Source organism: Falco rusticolus, chromosome 3, assembly GCF_015220075.1.
Source record: "Falco rusticolus isolate bFalRus1 chromosome 3, bFalRus1.pri, whole genome shotgun sequence".
Classification (NCBI taxonomy): Eukaryota; Metazoa; Chordata; class Aves; order Falconiformes; family Falconidae; genus Falco; species Falco rusticolus.
The window spans coordinates 116154705-116175137 of NC_051189.1; the positions used below are offsets into that span (position 1 = coordinate 116154705).

Consider the following 20433-nt stretch of genomic DNA (forward strand, 5'->3'; position numbering starts at 1 on the left):
TGCAGCGGGCGGAGCCGGGGCTCGGCGGGGCCGCGCCCGCCCCCGCCTCCCGGCCGAGCCCAGCCCGTTCCGTTCCGTACCGAACCGAGCCGTGCCGGGCGCTGCCGGGCGGTGCTGAGCCCAGCCGAGCCGTGCCCAGCCCAGCCGCACCGGGCGGCCCCGGGGCGCTACCAGGCGGTACCGGGCGGCCGCGGCGGTACCGGGCCCGGCGCTCTCCGCGGTGCTGAAAGGCGCCGCCGCGCCCGCAGGACGCGCCGCCGGCGGGGCCCGGCTCGGCCCGGCCCGGAGCGGCTCGGCCCGGCGCGGCGCGGCGGCCGCGGGGGATGGAGCCCTTCCTGGGCTGCACCGGCGCCGCGCTCCTGCTCTGCTTCAGCTACGCCGGTCTGCGCCCGGTGGCGGCAGGTAAGGGCCGCCGGGCCCCGGGAGTGCTGCCCGGGGGGGGTGGGGCGGCGGAGGGGTCCCCCCGGTGCGCACGGGTGGGAGCGGAGGGTGAAGCGTGGGCGCTGCCTGGAGCCGTGCCGAGGGGACGGGGTCTGGGGGCACCGCCGGCCGGGACTGTGCCGGTAACTGGGTTTGGAAGAGGTGGGAGATTCCGGACACGCAGCCCCGGAGCAGCGGTGCCGGGAAGCAGCGGGGTCTCGCCCCCTCGGTGTCCCAGCGTGGGCGCTTGCAGCCGGCCATCCCCGGGGAGGGCGGCTCGCAACGGTGTGGGGTGAAAATAGGGGCTGGGGGAGAGCCAGTGGAGACCCCTGCCCAGGGCCGGGCACGGCGAGGCAAAGGCTCTCGTGCCCCCAAGCAGCGCTGGAGGCAACAGCAGATGGGCTCTGCCAACGCCACGGCACGGCGGCCTTGGCAATCCCCTTCCCCGGCTCCCGCTCACCCCAGGCTGGCCGGGGACCGCCGCGAGCTGCTGGGGGAGCACGGCTGCCCCAGAGGGGTGCGCTCTCCGGGGGCTCAGCACAGCCTGGCCACGTCAAACCGGGCTCCCTCCAGCTGAGCACGTCCTCCAAAGTGGGGGATCTTTCGGGAAGGTGAAGGTCCCCACGAGCGAGCTCTAATTCTGGAATGACCGGGACGTGCTCAGGTCCACCCTTCTCCCCTGCATCAGCCGGGCTGAGCCTTCACCCAGGCACCCCGTGTGTGTGTGCCACTCTGGGCAGGTGCTGGTGGGGGCTTCCCAGCCCAAGCCAGACACCCACCCTGGCTCTGTGCGGTCAGCTGGAGGGCCGTCTCCCTCACTGGCTGCAAGATGTTGGTGGAACAGCTGCTTTGATTTGCAAAACGCTGATTGCCAGAATATCTTGCATTCCAGGAGGCTGGGGGTGACTATTAGGGATGCAGAGCTCCGGGGAGTGGAAATTCCTGCGCCGGAGCCAGCCCCTGGAGTTGCTGGAGTTACATTCGCCCTTATCCTGTCTGCGCCGGGGCTGCAGCAACCCCCCGAATGCCTTCGGCTCTGACAGACGCATCCTTGGCCAGACATCAGCACTCTGAAGTTGCCGTTTCCCAACTGACAGACCCGGGGAGATTAATGCAACATTCCCAAAAAGGAGGGAGCAATGGGGAAAACACCGCGGCACAATGGAGGCGCCTGCAGTTGTCACAGCCCTCCCGATTTTCTGTAAACTAGGCCACTTCCCCTGCTCTTCCTTATCCTTGAATCACCTCAGCCAGCAACTGAGAGTAAACATGGAGTTGTGTCCCTGCCCATAACCGCCTTCTGCTCCCGTCTTACAGGCAGCGTTTGTGTGCCGTAAGGTGTCCGTGCCACATCACGAGCCGGGCAGCTCTGTAAACACGGGGAGCTGCCGTGTCTCGCAGCTACAGCGGGCGGTGGGGAGGCAGGAGGCTCGGTCCTGGGCTCTCAAGAAGCTGTGTGACCTTGGTGCTGTGCCACGCACCCCCACCACCTCCTCTTTCTGTGGTCTCCTTTGCCAAGGGTTGGGACGTGCTCTCCCCGCACCCCCGGCGAGGCAGCGAACTTGTGCTGTGCCTGTTTATCAGAGACGGAAAAGAGGGATGAGGGTACGGAGTGATTTTCCCAAGGTCACGCAGAGGTAGCGGCAGCATCACCACCAGCTCTGTGTCTGCAGCCCTCCCTGAGGATGTGGCCACGAGGCCACCAAGGCGTGCAAGCCAAGAAGCATTGGCAAAGCCTGTGGAGAGGAAATTGTCCCCAGCAGGGTCAGGCAGAGATGGAGGCTCGGTGATCCTTCCCCTTCAGACCCAGAGCTCATGCAAGTGGGATGCCTGTTGTGAAAGGTTAGAGCTGCTGCCCCCCGGAGAGGACCGGTGCAGGCTCCCCCCTGCCAATGCAGCGGTGAGGGTTGGGGACCGAGCAGCACCGAGCACAGGCCCTGCTCTGAAAGAGGGGGGATGGCCAGTCAGGACCATTTTGTGGCAAGGTGATGCCAAGGTGAGCGAGAAGTGGAAGCAGGACTGGGAGGACAGGGTAGCTGAGAAATAACCTTCACACTAACACTCTCTGATAGCCCCCAGCATCCCATCAGCGCCGTGGGGGTGAAGCCCTCTGACTCACTCCTACTGCTGCCTGCTCGAGAGGGTCCCGAGAAAACATCCAGGGCGGGTGGCACATCAGAAATACAATCTAATTTTGCCCCAGCACTTGCTCGGGAAGCCAGCTGGCCCACCCTGCTCAGCCTGCACGGTCCGAGCTGCCAGCAGCCCCCTCCTCATTAGACAGAGCTAATGAAGAGGGAGGTGAGCTGTGCCAGGCTCGGCGGCACAGGGCTGCTGCAAGGCAATGCTGCACAACGGTGATGAAAGACCCCAAAACAGGCCACGGCCCCTGCAACTTGCTAGGGCAAACGACATCCCTGCAAGGTGCCCGCCTGCAGAGCAACTCACGTCGGGTTTATTTTTGAGATGGAGGGGAAAACTTCACCCTTGAGCCCAGCCCAGGGCCCCATCCAGCCTGCACAGGACCTGGACCGGCCTCCAACCCAAGGGACCTCTTAACAGGGGCTCTGCTGCCCAAAAAGGGGCCAAAACTACCCAGCTGAATTCTGGTCACTGCTTAGGTTTAAAGCATGTCCTCACACCCTGAGCCACCCTGCAAACCAGGCTCCTCTTCCTCTGCTGAGGGGTGTCTCCATCCCCACCTCCTCCCCAGGCAGCCCCACCAGCCGCAGGGGGGAAGGAGAGTGAAGCCAGGGTGACAACTGGAGTGCGGATGCCGTTCCCTGACCTGTACCTCGCTGGGCATCCTCACCTCCTCCTCTGAGCCAGGGGAGCTGAGCTCCCCCATGGCCCGGCAGGATCAAACCCAGAAGCGAGCGATAGGCTCGGCACGCACGAGAAAGCAGCGTTCGGCTGACAGCTATTTGGGCACAGCAAACTGACCCGCTCCGGCCCCTTCCCCTCTCACGGAGGCCATGGAGATTCCTGGCCAGCTGATGGATGGCGTAAGCACTTTATTGATTTCTGCATTCAGTGTAGGAAAGATTTAATTGAAATATGGAGGTTTCCAACCTCCGTGTCAGCCTCTCAGCAGGGATGTTGCTGTGCAAAGCAGCCAAGGTTGTGCCATCCTCTTCCAAGCGCTGTCTCCCTCCGGGAACATACATGTGGAAAACAGAGATCCCTCCCAGAGAGGGACATGCTCGCACACATCAACCACACACACCACCACAGGATCCCAAAGCAGCCTTCATGGAATGGCACACGTGTGCTGGTACTGAATATGGCCTCATCCTTTTGGCATTTATTGTTAAATAATCCCCTCCTGGTTTATATAGTACCCAGAGACCAAATTAAGGCCTGAGTTAAGTATAATTCAGTTAAAAGCAGAAATCTATTGAGCAGCGAAGCATGCAAATCTTTATGTGTGCAGTAAAAATCAAAGCATTGGATACAGGAGCAGAGCTGGGTCAGGACCAGGCAGCAAACTCCCGGGAGAGGTCTGGGTACCAGCATCCAGCGGCTGGCTGGGAAACTCCAGGGCTTGCTCACCCTCTCTGCCTCGGACAGGTTTTTCTCTTCTTTCTCTAATATTACATAGGTGTGGGCTGAGAAGAGCTAGAAAAGACCGTGGTACCCCATCCTCCCCGGACATTCAGGTCCTGGATAAAACGTGCCAGGGCAATGACTCTGCTCTGGGCTGGCACGTTAAAACCCAAGTCATGGCACGGGTGAGATCCGAGCGAATCCTGCCTGGCTTCGCGACTCAGAGAGCCCGGCATGTGGCAGGACGGGACATTCTCCAAATTAGAAATACCCCTTCCTTCTGCCCTAGGAATTCCTGATGGCTGGGCTGGACACAGTGAGCATCTCTGTGCTCCCTGAAAAGGCTCCATCCTCCCTGACAGCATTTCCACCCGCACATTCAGGCACCCACTCTCTGGGGAACTGGCAATAAGGCTGAGGGGTGGGTAGGAGGGGGCTCGCCTATTAATAACCCGCTCGTACAGGGGAGTGGGCGGTCAGCAGGAAATAATTGCCTCTTTCTCAGGCTGAAGAACCACCAGTTGGTCTTTCTGCTCTTTGAAATTGTCAGAGCTTAGCAAATAGCCCCCCTTCCCATGCGGCCAGGAATGGGACGGCAGCGGTGGGCTCTTCTCCCTCCCACTCCCCTGCAGGCTGCCTTCGTTAAAACCCTGGGGAAGCTGAACGGCGTGCCAGCCCTTCCTACGTACCCCATAAACTGACAAGCAATTATAGCCCCTGAAGGGAGCCATGCTGGGTGAGCAAAGAAAGGCTCAGAAAGGCAGTGAAAACGAGTCTTTTTGTACCCAGGCCCAGGGAGCAGGCAGCACACAGGACCTTAAGGTCCTCCTTCCCCGTGCAGGTCGTCTCCTTCCATCTCCCGCACCCACAGGGAAGGTTGGAGCGCAGGAATAAAGAACTGCTGGTATTTAAGGCTGACATTCACTGCTGCCCGCAGGAAAGGGCATGCAGCTTGCAGGTGGGTAGCACTGAAGGAGCAGCTTCAAAGCCTCAGCAGGCATTCTGCTCGCTGGACCATGACCCAGGGGCTCTGAGGCAGCTGAGCCTTTCACGGCAGGGAAGGAGCTGCTTGTGGGAGAGGCGCTAACTGGATTGGAAAAGGCTGTGTCTACAGCGTAGCCTCAGCCATGTAGGAAGCAACTGTATTTCACTCCAGGCTGGAGTTTCCAGGACAGTTGAATTCAGAAGGAATAGTTTTGGGGCTCAGCTGGGCCCCTTGGCTGGGCAGGTAAATCCAGGAACGTGCTCTAATTTCAAACCTCTAGCCTGACCACAGGACTCGGCTGGCAGGGGTGACAAAGGGTGTGGTGTTTGCACAAATTCTTCCTTTTCCTCTAAGCAATGATTCCCCAGCAGCTTGTGTGGCTAAAGGTAGCAAGCTGGCTCTCACCTCCAGCCCTACCATAAAACCTTGTGGCAGAAGGTGCAAATTGAGAGTGGCTTCCTCGCGACGACAGTAAGGAGAGGGACCATCAGAGACGCCAGGAGCTCTGAGCATCTCCCGGTGATGTCTTTGTGGCCTAGGTACCTCCCTGGTCCTAGAGGTGCCAGACAAGACACCCCTCTTGTTCACCCCACCACCCTCGATCAGCAGCCCCACCTTCACAGGTGACAGCAGCAGTGGGATGGAGACAAACCTTTACCCTCTCTTTCTTCCTCTGCATCCCATCCCATCCCATCCCATCCCATCCCATCCCATCCCATCCCACACTACAGCTCCAGCGGTGAAGTCACGGAATCATAGACTGGTTTGGGTTGGAAGGGACCTTTAAGATCATCTAGTTCCAACCAGGGCAGGCGAGTACTTTCCTCTTCCTTGTCCTGGCAGCTGCTGTCTCGATAATGAAAAGCCGGGTAGGAATCAGTCCAAAGCTGTAAAGTATGGGGTGGGGTTTTTTTTCTCTCTCTCAAAAAGTCCATTGATAATGAGCAAAGCATTTAATGAGACACTAGAAGGAGTTCTCAGCATAAAGAGGGGATTAAGGGTAATCTTCATCGCACATGCCTCCTTGCTGTGCAGAGGCGGTTCTGACCTGCTCTTGCCAAAAGGGCCCAGAGTGGGTAGGAGTGATGCAGGGCTGAGACTCATCTGATGAAGGGTCCCTGTGGGAAGGAAACAAGACACGGTTTGAGCATGATCAGGTCTGAAGCAGCCATTCACGTCTAAAAAGTGTGATTTCATCTGAATTAATCAGGGCTTCCCCTTAAAGAAGGGTCTGCAATTTCCGCTGACGTGAAAACGAGAGCATCTTTTCATCCAAGCACACGGCTCCGATTCCAATTTGGCCAAACAGATCCTCTGCCGGTTTGCAATGTGTGATTTGCTCTGGCAGGCATCGCAGCCTCTGCGCTGGGATGAAGCTAAAACGCTAAACCAGAAATCTTGCACCATATGGGTCCCTTACAGACCAGACAGGGGATGTGCCGCCCTCAGCATCTCTGGAGAAAACACGCACGAGAAAGGTTTGATGCACAGCAGGCTCCCTGCTATCTTGCCCTCAGCAGGGAAGGAACAGCCCCTGGGACCATCCCACCCTCTGTGCCCGCTCCCAGAACATCAGCAGCTCCTCTGGCCACCACAGGCAAAGCTTCCAGGAGTCACATATGACTCTAGAAGGAAGCAAACACTTGGATTTGGCACCTCAAGGCAAGAGACGCTGACCCCCTGCAGCCAGCTGGTAAACAGAAATTACACCTTCTCCACCTGACCTCAGCCAGGCTGGCACTACAAAGAGCCGCAACCGGCCCAGGAAGCCAAAAGCAGTGTGGAATACCTTGGAAGAGTGTTTAGATTTTAGAAAGTCATGATCTCATCGTGCATCTCCTGGGAGCGGGGAGAAAAGCATCCTCGCGGTTTAAAATTTTGGTTCCAAATAATTTACTCAGCTCTGGGAACAGGAAGCTCATTTTCCTGGCTTTGTATTTTTCTCAAATGCCACGCTTAATTCTCTTTTAATATTGCTTTTATACCGGTTTGACACGACCGATTCATGTGTAGCTACTCCTAATCTGTGGTAGTGGAAGGAAAAGCACGCTCCGATCTGCTATCCCAGATTTCACTGTATTATCTGCTGACTTCAACTACCCCATCTTTCTCGCAGGTATTACTACAAAGGGGGTTTTCTAGAGTTCTCTCGACCATCCACACAGCTGATTTCTCCCCTGCCTACTCCGAGAGTCCTGCTTTGCAGGCTTCAAGCACCGCGTTGCAGCTTTGCTGAGTGCTTCCTTTCTGCCTTGCAGCCCTTCACCCTCTCCCACCACTTCACAGAGAGGTTGCTCAATCTTCTCCAGCTCTGCTAGGTCTTCCCAACTCCCCCACATCTTATGTCATCAGGAAACTTTTAAGACACTTTTCATGCTATGCCTCCCTCAAGGTCACAAATTTCAAAGGGGACTCAAGCACCAAGCGCAGCGTGCTGTACGTTCCCTTTTCTCAGCCTGAAGCTTCCTTTTTTTGATACTCTGCTCTCTGTTCCTGTGGGGTTAATTCCTCTCTTTTCAAAGGCCTCCTCAACCTAAGCTGGGTAAATCAGTGGTAGCTCCTAAAAGAAAGAAAATATTTAGCTCCTAAAAATATCCAGGAAAGGCAGCCATGCCGCGATTTAACTGTACAGCTGTACTTTGAGAAGGACGAAGTGCCTGGCTGCAGCTGGAGACTGTTTTGTCTCCCATCTCTCAACTCCGTCATGTCCTCTGTATGTTCTAGCAAATTCATCAGGCATGACTCACAGACCTTCCCTGTACGCATTCCCATCTGCTGACTGCCCCTTCCTAAAATTAGACCCTACTCTTGTTGGCACATGGGTTCAGTCACGGGGGAAGGTGAGGAGCTGCAGACCCACGTCCCTTCCTTGTGTCACAGCAGGGAGCTGAGTCCAGAAGGGACTGGTGTCAGGCTGAGGAGGACCATCCATCTCCCCTGCTCAGCTTGTCCTCGGCCCTGCTGCTGCAGCGGAGGGTGACATGATAAACGTTTCTGTTCTCCGAGAGCTGGCTGGAGACCACTGCCTCATTTCACGAAGGCCAGCCCCTGGGAGATGAGAACGTTCTGGGTCAATACCAACGTGATCTACTCCAGAGTGGAAGGACACCTCCCGCTGTGAAATCTGGGAGACCACGATGGCTTGCTCCTTCTCCTTCTGAAGTCCCAGGCTTGTGTGCACCTTTCAACGATCTTTTTGCTCACTGAGGGACTCACGAGAATCAGTCTGGGTCCAAACGGCTTGTCCAGACATCCCGTTCCTATGGGTCTCACTGGTGGGTGTGGGTCTCCCATCTGGTGGAAAGAGGAGCTCTGCAGGCTGGGCTCTGGGCGTTGTTTGGGGCGGAGAGAAAGGAATAAGGTCATCGCTCTGCTAAGTGTAGAACAGCACTGACCTTCAGGCTGGGGAGTTTCATGCTCCCGTTATTTTCTCTGTTCCCGGGGGAACATTCACCAGTAGTGAAGTCAGTTGTTAGGAGACACTGACACTACAGCTAGAATATTTTCGGCCACATTCAGGCGGCTGGGACTGACTATAAATCCAACAAGTGTTACTGGAGACATGCACACATGCATCCTTCTTTTACTGTTGACCTCAGCCCCAGCCCCAGCAGGGCAGTGTTGGGCAATGCTTACAAAGGAATAAAGGTATTATTCTTTGATGAGTATCAGCAAAAAATGAATTCTCACCCTACTGACCTCCTGGGGGTAGTTAGAGTCCTAGTAGTCTCATTGGCATTTACTGCCTTTGGGTTCAGGGCACAAGCTGGAGATTGTGAATTAAATTTGACCAGAGGAGAGGGAACAGGAGTTCAACCCGCTGCGCTGCGCACTGGAAGGACTGTGCCAAGCCTACGAGGTAAAACCTTCCCCCTTGAGATGTCAAGAAGGGCTTTGCACTCTGCAGCTCCCTTGGGAAGAGGATCCCAGTAAGTGTGCAGGAGCCCAGCTCTCCTTGGTGAGGCTGGCAGCTCCCCACATCCACCCTGCAGCTGGAAACTCAGCTGCACTCTGGAGCTGGGAATAAACACAGAGCCTTGGGCTACTGCTTTCACGCCTGCCCTTTTCACATTACAATGGTCCATCCGTGCTGTTGCAGCATGTTCTGTCCTGTTAGCTGCAAGGGGATGCTTGCTGGATGCCCTCTGACCATCTGAGTAGACAGCCATCAGCTGCAAAACGTGTATAAAAAAATTATTCTGTCAAACTAACTGGGAAAAGCAAAAGAAACACTCCCATTTACTACTCCTGAATTTCAAACCTCCAGAGTGCTCATCAAAGCATTCAGTTTTCATCCTTCCAAGACAGATTTTGCATTTCCTCCCAGCTGTCACTGTCAGACCGTAATAGGAAACAACAGAGAAAACGTGGTATGTGGCTGGGAAGGACGAGATGAATGAGCTACTCAATGGTCTGCTGTGTGGTCAAAAGAAACTCTTTCCACGGGTTCGTTATTTCACATGTCTGATGCAATTCATATTATCAGCAGAAATCTCCTAGAACCTCACTGGTAATTAAGACATACCTGCAATTTCTAGGTCCCATATCCAGAACCACATATAGGAAAGACCTTAAGCAAGGTCCTTTGCCACTCCCTTCCGTGCCCTTGCTCTGTCTCCTGCCTGCGGCTGTGACTTTGCCTCTGTAAAGGCTCTGCTCTCCCTCCTTGCAGACAGCCCATCGGCTCCAGTAAATGTCACAGTCAAACACCTGAAAGCCAACTCAGCTGTTGTGACTTGGGATGTTCTGGAAGATGAAGTTGTCATTGGATTTGCCATTTCCCAACAGGTACGGTGCCTACAGTTACCCAGTTTCAGTCATGTTCATCTTCACCCCAGGTCCCCTCAGTTTCCAAATTCTCTTGCTGTAGTTTAAGCCCATTTCTTCTCGTCCTGTCCCTTGTGGTCTCGGAGGGGACTTGGCTTCCCATCCTCTTTGCAGCAGTGCTTCACGTTTTGGTGGCTGCAGAGAGGAAAGGGTCTGATGGTCTCCACATCCGTGGTGGACAGGGCAGGAGGCAGTGGTCTTAGATGACAGCAGTGCACACGGGAGGCCTCTCCACCACTCTGTGCTCTCCTCTCTCGGCTTCCAGAAGAAGGACGTGCGGATGCTGCGCTTCATCCAGGAGGTGAACACCACCACCCGCTCCTGTGCCCTCTGGGACCTAGAGGAGGACACTGAGTACATTGTGCATGTCCAGTCCATCAGCATCCAAGGCCAGAGCCCTGCCAGTGAGCCAGTTCTCTTCAAGACCCCCAGGGAAGCTGAGAAACTAGCCTCTAAAAATAAAGGCAAGTGTGGGTGAGTTCCTATGTGGCCCCTGGGACGCCCAGGCAGTGTAGGGCTCTGCAGAGAGGAAAGCAGTATCCTGTGCAACGAGAACAGCTGGGTTAAACACATGCAGGGCCACGTGCCCTCTCACAGCCCCACGCAGACAGGCGGGATGCCCTGAGTGTACACAGCAGACGAGGCTGACCAGTGCACAAAGCGATAGAGAGATGTTGCCAAAGCCTGGCTGTTCATTTCTCCCATTTCAGATGAGGTTTAATAGACAAAGTGAGAAGGAGAAGGTTTCCAGACTGGGAGCTGTGTGTCCAGCATCCTTGCAAGTGGAGAATGCCAGGGGAAATTCCTGAGAAGCCCATGAACTCGTGTGGAACTAGACCCCTGGATGACACTGGGCACAACACCGCTGTGCTCACAGGGTACCTGGGGGGCATTCGCTGAGCCTCCTCTGCTTAGATTCCAGGACAGCGGGGGAAAAAATTACCCAGAGATTCCCATTTTTCTTATATTTCAAATATTTCCGTCGAATCACAGAAAGCTGAGGTGTGAAGGGACCTCTTGAGATCACCTAATGCAAACCCCTGCTCAAGGAGGGTCACCTAGAGCAGGCTGTCCAGGACCATGGCCAGTTGAGTTTTGAGTATCTCCATGGAGGAAATCAGGGACGTCCTCACTGGCAACTCCTTCCCTTGTTCCTCTTAAGCCAAACCAGATTGTTGAAGGTTTTCTGTCAGCAAGAATCTGTGATGTAAAAAGGGCTAGGGAGCACAGGGGTCTGGGATATAAAGGGTTACTGCCTCTTAATTACTATAAAGGACCCAGCCTGTTGCAAGGCTTTTGGCCATGGTTCCTCGGATGCTGTGAGTTCTTAACTCTTCCTGCTAAAATGATTTGGTGTCTGTAAATACTGAACTGCTGTTCATCTGAAAGCACTAAAAGGAGCACTGCTTCCCTCCCTGGAGGCCTGAACTGTAATCTTCTTAGCGCTTTGAAGCCAAGGAGGTGCATTACGCTCTGCAAAAAGGCCCTGCTCATTTCTGAATCCCATGGCTCCACTGAAAAATATCAGGCCAGGCTCCACGCTCCTGCGCTGGGAGAGGAACTGCTGAAGCATGCAAGGCTTTGTGACAGGCGCAGACGGCACTAACAGAGACCAGAGACAGAGCAGAGCGAGCCGCCACGGGGCAAGGTGACATGTGGACTTACCCCATGGCAGCTCCTCTGCGGATCCTCCCTTGCCCCAGCGCCCGCAGGCTGGCGGGGGCAGTTGCTGCAGAGCAGCTGCTGCCCTGCAAGCTCAGATCGTAGCTCGCATGAGTGATGGGCGAGGACTCTCTCCCTGCTAGCTTTGACCCTGACACATTAATGATGTGAGTCAAGGGCACTGTTTAGCAGTGTCTAGCGCAGCCCGAGCCGTGTAGTTCGGTTTCATGATGTCTCTTTCCCCTTGTGCAGATGAGGTGACAATGAAGGAGATGGCGAAGAAGAACCAACAGCTACGAGCAGGGGAAATTCTCATCATTGTTGTGGTGTTGTTTATGTGGGCAGGTCAGTTCAACCTTTCTGTCAAAAGCATGTAATATCCTAGAGACCGCTGGCTTGCTCGGTTTGCATGTGTAATCATGGAAGACCTGAAAAGAAAAACCCTTCCTCCCGTAAATTCAGCTGTAAGGGCGCCTCAGTTCCCTCTGCAGCATCACAAGTGGGGCAGTGCCAAAAGCAGGTGAATCAGTGGTCTGATCTGCTCCAGCAGGAAGTAGGTAATGGACCTGATGAACCAATTGCCTAATTTCCCATGGCTAATCCTGTAATCTCAATTTTTCCAGAATGCACTGATGGTAATGCCCTCAGCCTCCCAACAGGATGCCTCGAGCCCTTCAAATGATACAGGTCACTGTAATTATCTGGCTATTATATGACTCCAACTCTCATGCAAAACAGCAATTGAAGAGTCTCACTCTCAACACTCACTATTACATATACACTAAAACCCACTTCAGAATCAATTAAAATAATGGAAGCATGGAAAGAACAAATAGCCCCAAACATCAAAACACCAATAAACCCAGATCCTCTCAACACCTACTATTAAAATACAAAGAATAGTATTTAGTAGGAAGAGGCGGGACAATAGCAGAAATACATTAACCAAAAGGAAGGAAAAGTCTACATGAGCTCGGGACGGGGGCAGGAGGAAGGACTAGCGTTAGCTGAAAGCTGTTGTCCCCCAGAGTGCTTTGGAGCCAAACTTTCAGCAATCCTTTGAAATGCCCCCCTCGTCCTCCTTCCACCTTGCAGCCACTAATCTTTTTAATCCAAGCGGAGGTTCTGCTACAAGACGGCTCCTGTAGTATATGATTTTACAAGCAAGCCCACAGGCCCAGCTGCAGCTGCGAGCACCCAGTGCTCTGGAAAGTACAGTAAAATCATCCCAGGGCCACTTTGCTGTGGGATGTGATGGATACAGGTAGGCACATACATTAACGGAGCATCAGATCAATGTGCTACTTCATTATGAAGATCCCTCACTACGTCTTCCTGTAATAAATACAAATATATAAATTAGATTTCCAAAGAGAAGCAAGAGTTTTCCAACATGAGTTTGGGATCACATTTCAACAGAGCTTACAGCAAAACGTACCTAGGGTAGATCTTGCTCGTATGTTTGATGCTAGTAAACATGGAGAGGAAAATGCCTCTGACTCCTGCTCTGTCTGCTTAGAAGGTCTGAAGTGGCCTTAGCCAGCCTCTCAGCTTGTTCAGTTTGGAAATTACACGCATGAGTTAATGGGAAGTAAAGTTTGCACATGTTCGATTTCTGTTTAGAGCCCCAGCGTCCCCTGGCTGCCAGTCAGCTGCGTCAAACATTAATGAAAGCGCATTTACAGAGCACATTACCCAAGGGGGGATGGTTCAGGTGACCCAAGGAAATTGGCAGGAAGGGAAATTAGCACTATGGTAAATCTATGATCCGTAAAAGACAACCTTTATCGCTCTGTATTTAGGCCTCTTGTCTCAGTCAAACCACTTTCCCACACACAGAATTTTCCTGGGTCAGAAAACTGAACCACAATAGCACTGAGTGGCTATTGGCTCCGGCAACTTAACGTTATGCTCACCACTGAAACGACGTGGCCCCTAAAGGTGGTGGTCTGTCCTCTCTGCTGCTGTAAACTAACAATCCTGACTTGGTAGGGGATGCATCAGCTTACTCCAACAGAAGATTCAGCCCATTTATACTAGAGTCTGCTGAGGCAATATATCTCCAGGGAGAGACATGAAGAGGAAACCAGTCACTGATCTCAGACCTGTCTCGAAAGAGGGGGATGGAGGAATTAACTGTCCTGTACAGTTCTGCAGTGAGAATCCAGTGCGATTCCAACTGTGAATCCAGCTGACACAGAATCAGATCCATTTATAATATTTTTTTGCCCTCTCAAGTCCTGAGTTTACCATATATTACTTGCATTTCCAGAGACTGGACAGTAATTATTGCTAAAGATGATAACTAAATGAAAACCTCAACTAAAATGTTTCCAAAATCTCTAGTCTATGAGCTTTTCAGCATTTATGTCAAGTTTTAGTCGTGCGCATACAAATTCAAATGCCCTGCCGGTAAAAATCATTAATAATTACATGAAGCAACTGAACAACCGATTCAGCTCCCAGTTAGTATAACCTAAAACTCGGATCAGTGTCAGAAAAAGAAGTCGCTAATACCACAGTTTCCCTTCTAGACATATGACTTAGATTAAAAAAGGGAAGTGGGTGGAGGGAAAATCTCTCTACATCTAGTGGTTTCTTCACAAAGTCACAATATATAAAAATCCCTTTCTAGCTCTTAACCTGCCCTGGCCATAACCTGAACAAATGATGATGTTTTAGCAAATGTGAACTGGAACCAGTCAGTGCCCCAGGCTCTGAACTGAGACAAGACCCGAGCTCTCGTGCTGTATTTTTGGTATTGTTCACAGCACTTTGCTTCTTTATGCGTCAGTTTTACCATCAGAAATCACAGAATGCATAACTGTGGCAGATGTTAACCTGTCCTCTGAGGATCAGCCATTTGTTCACACACACAAGGAAGAATTTGGACCACTGTGTTTATCAGTAACACCTGGGGGCAGCTGCCATAACACCTCACTTTATAAAGCAGTTTGTGATGAGCTGGTGAGAGCTTTACATATGTTTTGCTATTATGGGAGCTGGAATATTTTCCAGTAAAGGAGAAGCAGCATCTGCCTGGGGCTGCTTAACCTCTATGTTTGGAATCTGCAGGCAGAGAAGTTATTTGGTCAAAATGTCACATAAAATCTTCCGAGAAAGACATCTGCAGTCGTCTTACGTGTCATGGCTGCCCCTGCTTTTCTCATGTGCCTCTGTGTGTGGGAGGAAATTTCCACTGGCAGCTTTTGCTGCCGTCGCTGTTGCATATTTGCAGATGTTGTCCTGCTGCTCAAAAGGCCCTGGCTTGTACAAGCAGGTACGGTACCTGCCTCTCATTTGCCAGCTCCAGCCCGTTCTCTTCACCCCAGAGGAAAAAGATCAGAGGACACATTTTCACCAACCAAAAATTCCAGGTGCTCCTGTGTTTGCAAAGCAAAGATCCCATTTAACTACACAGTTAGTGTTGATCACTATCCAAACGTAGGCTTAAAACACTTGTCCCATTTAATGGCAGGGAAGTTGGAATATAATTAATCTTCTGTCCTTCTGTCTAACTAGTTTAGCATTAAATTAAGCATCGAGAAGGAAACAGCCAGAGGGCTGACTAGCTGTGTTAGAAAATGATCTTTAGGAGCAATTGTAAATGCCGCTGAGATCTCTACCAGAAGGCACAAAGCCGGCTGGCAAGCAAGGGATCTCTGATCTCTGCAGGCTCCAGGGGCTGAGCTCCTTTGTGTGATCACTAATGCTTTTTCCTGTTAGGGGTGATCGCCCTGTTTTGCAGACAGTACGATATCATCAAAGATAATGAGCCAAATAACAGCAAGGAGAAAGTCAAGAGCGCCTCGGAGAACAGCACTCCCGAGCACCAGAGCGGAGGGCTCCTTCGCAGCAAGGTGAGATGTTGCTGGCACGCAGTGGGGGACAGGGCAGACAATCAACTTCCAGCTGGGCCTCAGCTAAATCACCCCAAAAGTAGACTCCATTAAACATCCTCCCTCCAGCTAGGATGCAGAAAGGAAACATCCCTTCACATCCACACGTGCCAGTACCACGGCTTCACTAGTGGTCTGAGCCTCCCAGATGCATCACAGCACGAGCACCTCACTCCCACCTCTGGATTAGCCTGCACATCCATCAGTAAAACAGATTACAATCCATATTTCTGGAATATCTGAACATCTTTGGAGGAAAAATGCACTGAGCGATGCTGCAGTCCTTCAGCTGCTTGGGTCCCTACTCGCCCAGCGGCCCCCTTGGGTGGCATGTGGTAAAGAGGGTATTACTCTTGCAATTAACTGATGAGCTGATCAGCAGGAGCATGGCTGGTAAGACCCATGATGTTAAAGGTATGCCATATTCATAATGTAAGCAGACTCAAGCCTATAATTTGTACCAACTTATTTCAATTAACCTAACTTTCTTGTGTTTCTATTCACAATTTGCACTCTGGCACATCCCCACCACTTCACATTTACTTATTATTTGAAACAGTCTGCTAATTCATGCTCGTTCAGAAGCAGGTAGTGCTGAACCATGCAACCCTAAAGCCTCAGCTCTGGCCGTCTTTCATTATCCTGAGGCGATGGGAACAAGAACTTTTCCAAAACCAAAAACTGACCAGCACGCTGCACTGATCTCTGATGTGTTTTTTTTCCCCTCTCTAGCAACTCCTATACATCCTTTCTTCCTTTGTCTCCTCTTCTCTCCTAGTTTCCAAAAAACAAGCCCTCAGTGAATATCATTGAAGCATGACAGCCTGCCATCTGATAGATGGACTCCATTCCTCACTCTCACTTTCTGCCTCTGAGCCTTGATGACTAGGGAGGTGAAATATTGTTGGAGCAATTTGAAAAGAGACCTGGCGATTGTCACTTGCTGGCATGCACCTCCTTGTCCATGTTCTGCAAAACATCTGGCCAGAAAGAAAAATCCTGCAAAAAACCCTGAAACCCAAACAATTAAGATGGAAAAGCATCAGTGAGACAGCTGCTGCCGGTGATCCTGTACCGGACTCACGAATCACCTGGGCTGAAGCAACTTCTCACGCACTCCTCTCCACCCTCACACTCCGTCTTCTGGAACAATTTTCCTGTCTTTGGAAATGTACAAGGTTTTGTTGTATCTTTATTTTGTCTCACTGTCACTCCACCTTGACAGTATTAACATGAGCTCAGGCATCAGTCACTGTCACTCCTCTCCAAGCAAGAAAGGAGGAAAGCTCATCACAGACACGACGAGCAACCAGATTTTGGCTGCTGTGTGCTCTCGGCTTGCTTTGTTCCATTGATGTGTGTCGTGTAACACGTCTTGCAGGTGGGTTTTTAAAACAAAACCAGGAAAAAAAAAAAAAGCATACCCCAGTTTCCATTCCTACTGCAAGAACTTCCCTGGTTGTTCTCCAGTTAGGCTGCAGCACGTCTCTTGACACCGTTGCTGTCTCTCCTATCTCGCACTGGTGCTCTTCACCTCAGGTAATCGGGGCACGCCGAACACTGAGGCACAGACCAACATGAGGGGACACCAGAAGCTGTTATTTAGCTTCCAGGATAATTTCAACCATTTTCTTCACACTATTTTCAGCTGGGCCTGAGTCCACCACCAGTGTGATAAAAGGTCCATAAAAATGTAGCCAGTCAGCAAAAAAAGAAAAAGAAAAAAAAGAAAAAAAAAAAAAGAAAAAAACTCATGATACCGGTTGCTATGCAAGGTCTCCAGTGGCAATAGCTATTTATTGTGAAAGGCTCTTGCCTAAGGGACCTTTTTCTGAGGGCTTAAGTTCTTAAATTGCTTCTTTTAGTAGGATTCCTGTGGGAAGGTCTGGTTCTCCCTACACATCCTGTCTGCACTATTTTTGTGACGTTGTAATGTCAGGTATCTGCTGGAGGCAATCCTCCAGCAAAAGGATGGCAGTGAATGGGAAAGGGGCTGGGGTTCTCCTCTCTTTTATTAAGTGCTTGATGTTTGTAGGCTGACAGGATCCCTGGGATTGCTGGTGCTCTGGAAACTGGTAGATCCAAGTCCATCACATGGAAAAATGTACTCTTTGCAGTGTGCCATGGGGTAGCTGTACTTATGTAATTACTCCACATGACCACTCCATATGCACTAGGGGATGAGGCAAGATCCTACTTATTCCATCAAATACCAGGACAGGTTGGCCTGAGTAAGGTTTTAATCTCGTTACAACAAACCTGCACTCAGATGAGCCTGGTTTAAGAGTCCCTGCAAAGAAACGGGCTGGTAGTAACAGAGTTCAGCCATCTCTCCTCTTCCACTGCCACCAGCCTTTCCAAAAGAGTTGATGCAAGAGGCACTAGTAAGTCTGCTTGAGATGCGTTGGTGAACAAACCAGGGCTTCCCTTGTGCTGGTTTCAGAAGGCAGGCCAACCCCAAAGGTCTCTTCAGTGGATCCTTTGCCAGAACATACTCCTCCATCACCAAGAGGGAGAGGTCAACACCTCTGATACAGACAGAGCAATAAACATTTTATAATGTACAATAAAAGATTAAAGGCATCTCCTGTGTCCTTGTAAGTCTGAATGTAGTAATATTTCATCTATGCAATATCTCATTAACACACACAACAGAACAGGGGGGTTTTCTCTGTGACTTCCCAGTGACTAACAGCATAAAATGTTTTCTCAGTGTCTGGGTTCACCAGAGTTCACTCTGGCTGCACGACAAGGGGGGGGGCGAGGGGAAGACTTGCAACATAAATAGCACTACAGCCATACCTAGCAAGATTCTTCAGATAGGTCTGTTATCTCCTAAGAAAGAAATGTCATTTGGAATCCATACCCCTATAAAGAGAGATTTAGGACAGATGGTACAGCATGTGCAAAATGATAAGGGAGATGCTCTCTCATAATCCTAGAGCAGACAGCCAAGCAAGCAGCCCTCAGAAGCCTGCTAGTGAGGAAATTCAGCCTGGTAATTTGGCAGGTTTGGAGTGTAGAGGGTTGTGCCTCTGTTTTTAAAGACAGTTGTCCCTGGGAGTTCCCACCATATCCCCTTTCTTGCAGTAACTGTTGTTGTTCTCTAGTGACAGGTTTAAACTATTTCTTTCCTAACAGAAATGTGCTCGCTCCTTGTCCGGTAGAAAATAATTAAAATGTAAAACATCAGCATTTTCACAGAGTTAAGCATTCGCAGGCTTTAAAATTAAGGTAATAATGCTATTAGTAATAAGAAACAAATGTAGGCTGGCAGCAACTCAACTCATCGGAGAGGGACTCCAAGCGAAGTGATTCTCTTAAAGGAAATGTTTCCAGTAATTCTGAAGGGATGCAATAAGCCCACACTTTAGGAAAAGGCGTTTCCCATTACAGCAGAAGAATTAGTTACTTCAGATCCTACTTTTCCGAGGGTCATCAACATCAAAGCTTTAACTGCTGTTTCAGTATCAGCTTCCACTGTAACCCATCAGTCAGAAACCATTAAATCTCTGGGACTGAGCCCATCTTTAGAATAGATACCTCAGTCTCATCAACTGTTGCCAAAAGATACTCCTGAGGTGTTTTACAGTAAATAAAGGGAAGACATCGAGAAAAAAATACCCATAAGACGGTGCTGAGGAAAGTCATGTTGAGCCACAGAGGAAGACACCCTGAAGGCCACCCCCATTCCCCTGCCTGTTTTCGCCTGACTGCTGATTTTGACCGGTTGTTGGGAGGCAGGAGCTAGGAAAAGGAGGTTTCAATAAATACTAAAATTCAGTAAGTGGGAAGGAGCTGGCACGCCAGGGGTCCCAGAGAGCCCTGCATGAACTGAGACCCTGCTGATGCCAAAAGCAAAGGAAAGCATTCCTTCAGCCAGCTCCGCCGACGCCGTGCAGCCCCTGGGGGACTAATCCTGTTGATTTCCAAAAAATCACTGAGCAGAGACGATGGGCACAAGAAGGAGCAAGGAGCTGAAAACACAACCCTTTTCCCATATACACGCAGCGCGTGTTTCAAGTGAAGCACCACTTGCCTTCATCCTTTCAAGCACTGTAATATTATGCCTACAAGTAAAATTTAGCCAATATATTCCTCCCCCACGAGTTTAGTAAAATGGAGCCACAGGAGGTGGTGTGGAGCAAACAATCCTGCACAGCGTGTCCTTCCAACTGACAACACACAGCATCATACATTTCGCACCACCTCCCCCCGTACAACAAGCAGCAGCACCAGCTCTGTTCTCCGTCTCCTCGGAGGAAAACGAGAACATTAGGCATTTTATCCCCTGACAGTTCAATGGCATCAGAGGAGGAAACACCTACATGACAGAAAGTGTTAGTATAATCTCAGCTGGTAATAACTTTCTGGAGGAGATGTAAATGCAGAGGAACAGACTGCTAATGCCAGTATTTGCCAAAGACATTAAAGGTTACATCACTCAAAAGTGTATGTCACAGCTGCACACCCATTTTGCTGATAAAAATATGGCAATCCATTGCCTGAGTAGTCAGACTTCACTTCCCAAGGAGAGAGTTGAAGATTATACCATATGTTATACCAAATGTAATTTCCCCACATTTGCAGAAAAGCTTCCTAACGACATGTAATGAGCTATTACTGGCTAGTCTGGAAGCAGAAGCCTAGCTGACCAAATTCAATCAGCTTTCTAGCATTTGTTAAAAAGCTGTATGATCAACATGCTATTTATGCTAAAGTATCTTCTGTTTCCTCCAAAAATCTGGTGTCTATTAAATTGTCTGATGACCCTATAGATTAAAATTATTATGTTCCTACTTGTTGGTGCTTTAGCCCACACATCTCGAGGAAAGCGAGCTGGATTCTCTTTCAGCTCATGCACCAGCATCAATTTTGTTTAACTAAGTTCCAAATGAAGAATCTTTATTATTAGCGACAGAGCCAGGAAAGACACAGCTTGAATTTTAGATCCCAGATGGAGTCAGCAAAGCTGGCAGCCAGAAAAGCCATCTTTTTCTTTGCAATCTGAACACATTGGATGCGGAGCCATTGAGTGGCAATAATGACATAGCCCCACGATGCCATTTGACACTTCACAGCACATCGCTGTCC

The 20433-nt window shown here is 50.9% G+C and overlaps 2 protein-coding genes across 4 annotated transcripts in view; one reads left to right on the forward strand and one right to left on the reverse strand.

Moving 5' to 3' along the window:
- Nucleotides 1-17922, forward strand: FNDC5 (fibronectin type III domain containing 5). The gene is made up of 6 exons (XM_037381185.1): nucleotides 1-402; nucleotides 9624-9739; nucleotides 10044-10242; nucleotides 11693-11785; nucleotides 15167-15300; nucleotides 16118-17922. The coding sequence occupies exons 1-6, from the start codon at nucleotides 324-326 to the stop codon at nucleotides 16157-16159; spliced, it is 663 nt and encodes a 220-aa protein (XP_037237082.1). The 5' UTR covers nucleotides 1-323; the 3' UTR covers nucleotides 16160-17922.
- LOC119145085 (S100P binding protein) overlaps nucleotides 5890-20433 on the reverse strand; it is a 27640-nt gene continuing 13096 nt past the window's right edge. For all 3 annotated transcript variants that reach the window (XM_037381183.1, XM_037381182.1, XM_037381181.1), the window contains one exon: nucleotides 5890-6069. In XM_037381183.1, the coding sequence (XP_037237080.1) occupies nucleotides 5946-6069 (124 nt within the window). In that variant the 3' untranslated portion in view covers nucleotides 5890-5945. The remainder of the gene's footprint in view (nucleotides 6070-20433) is intronic.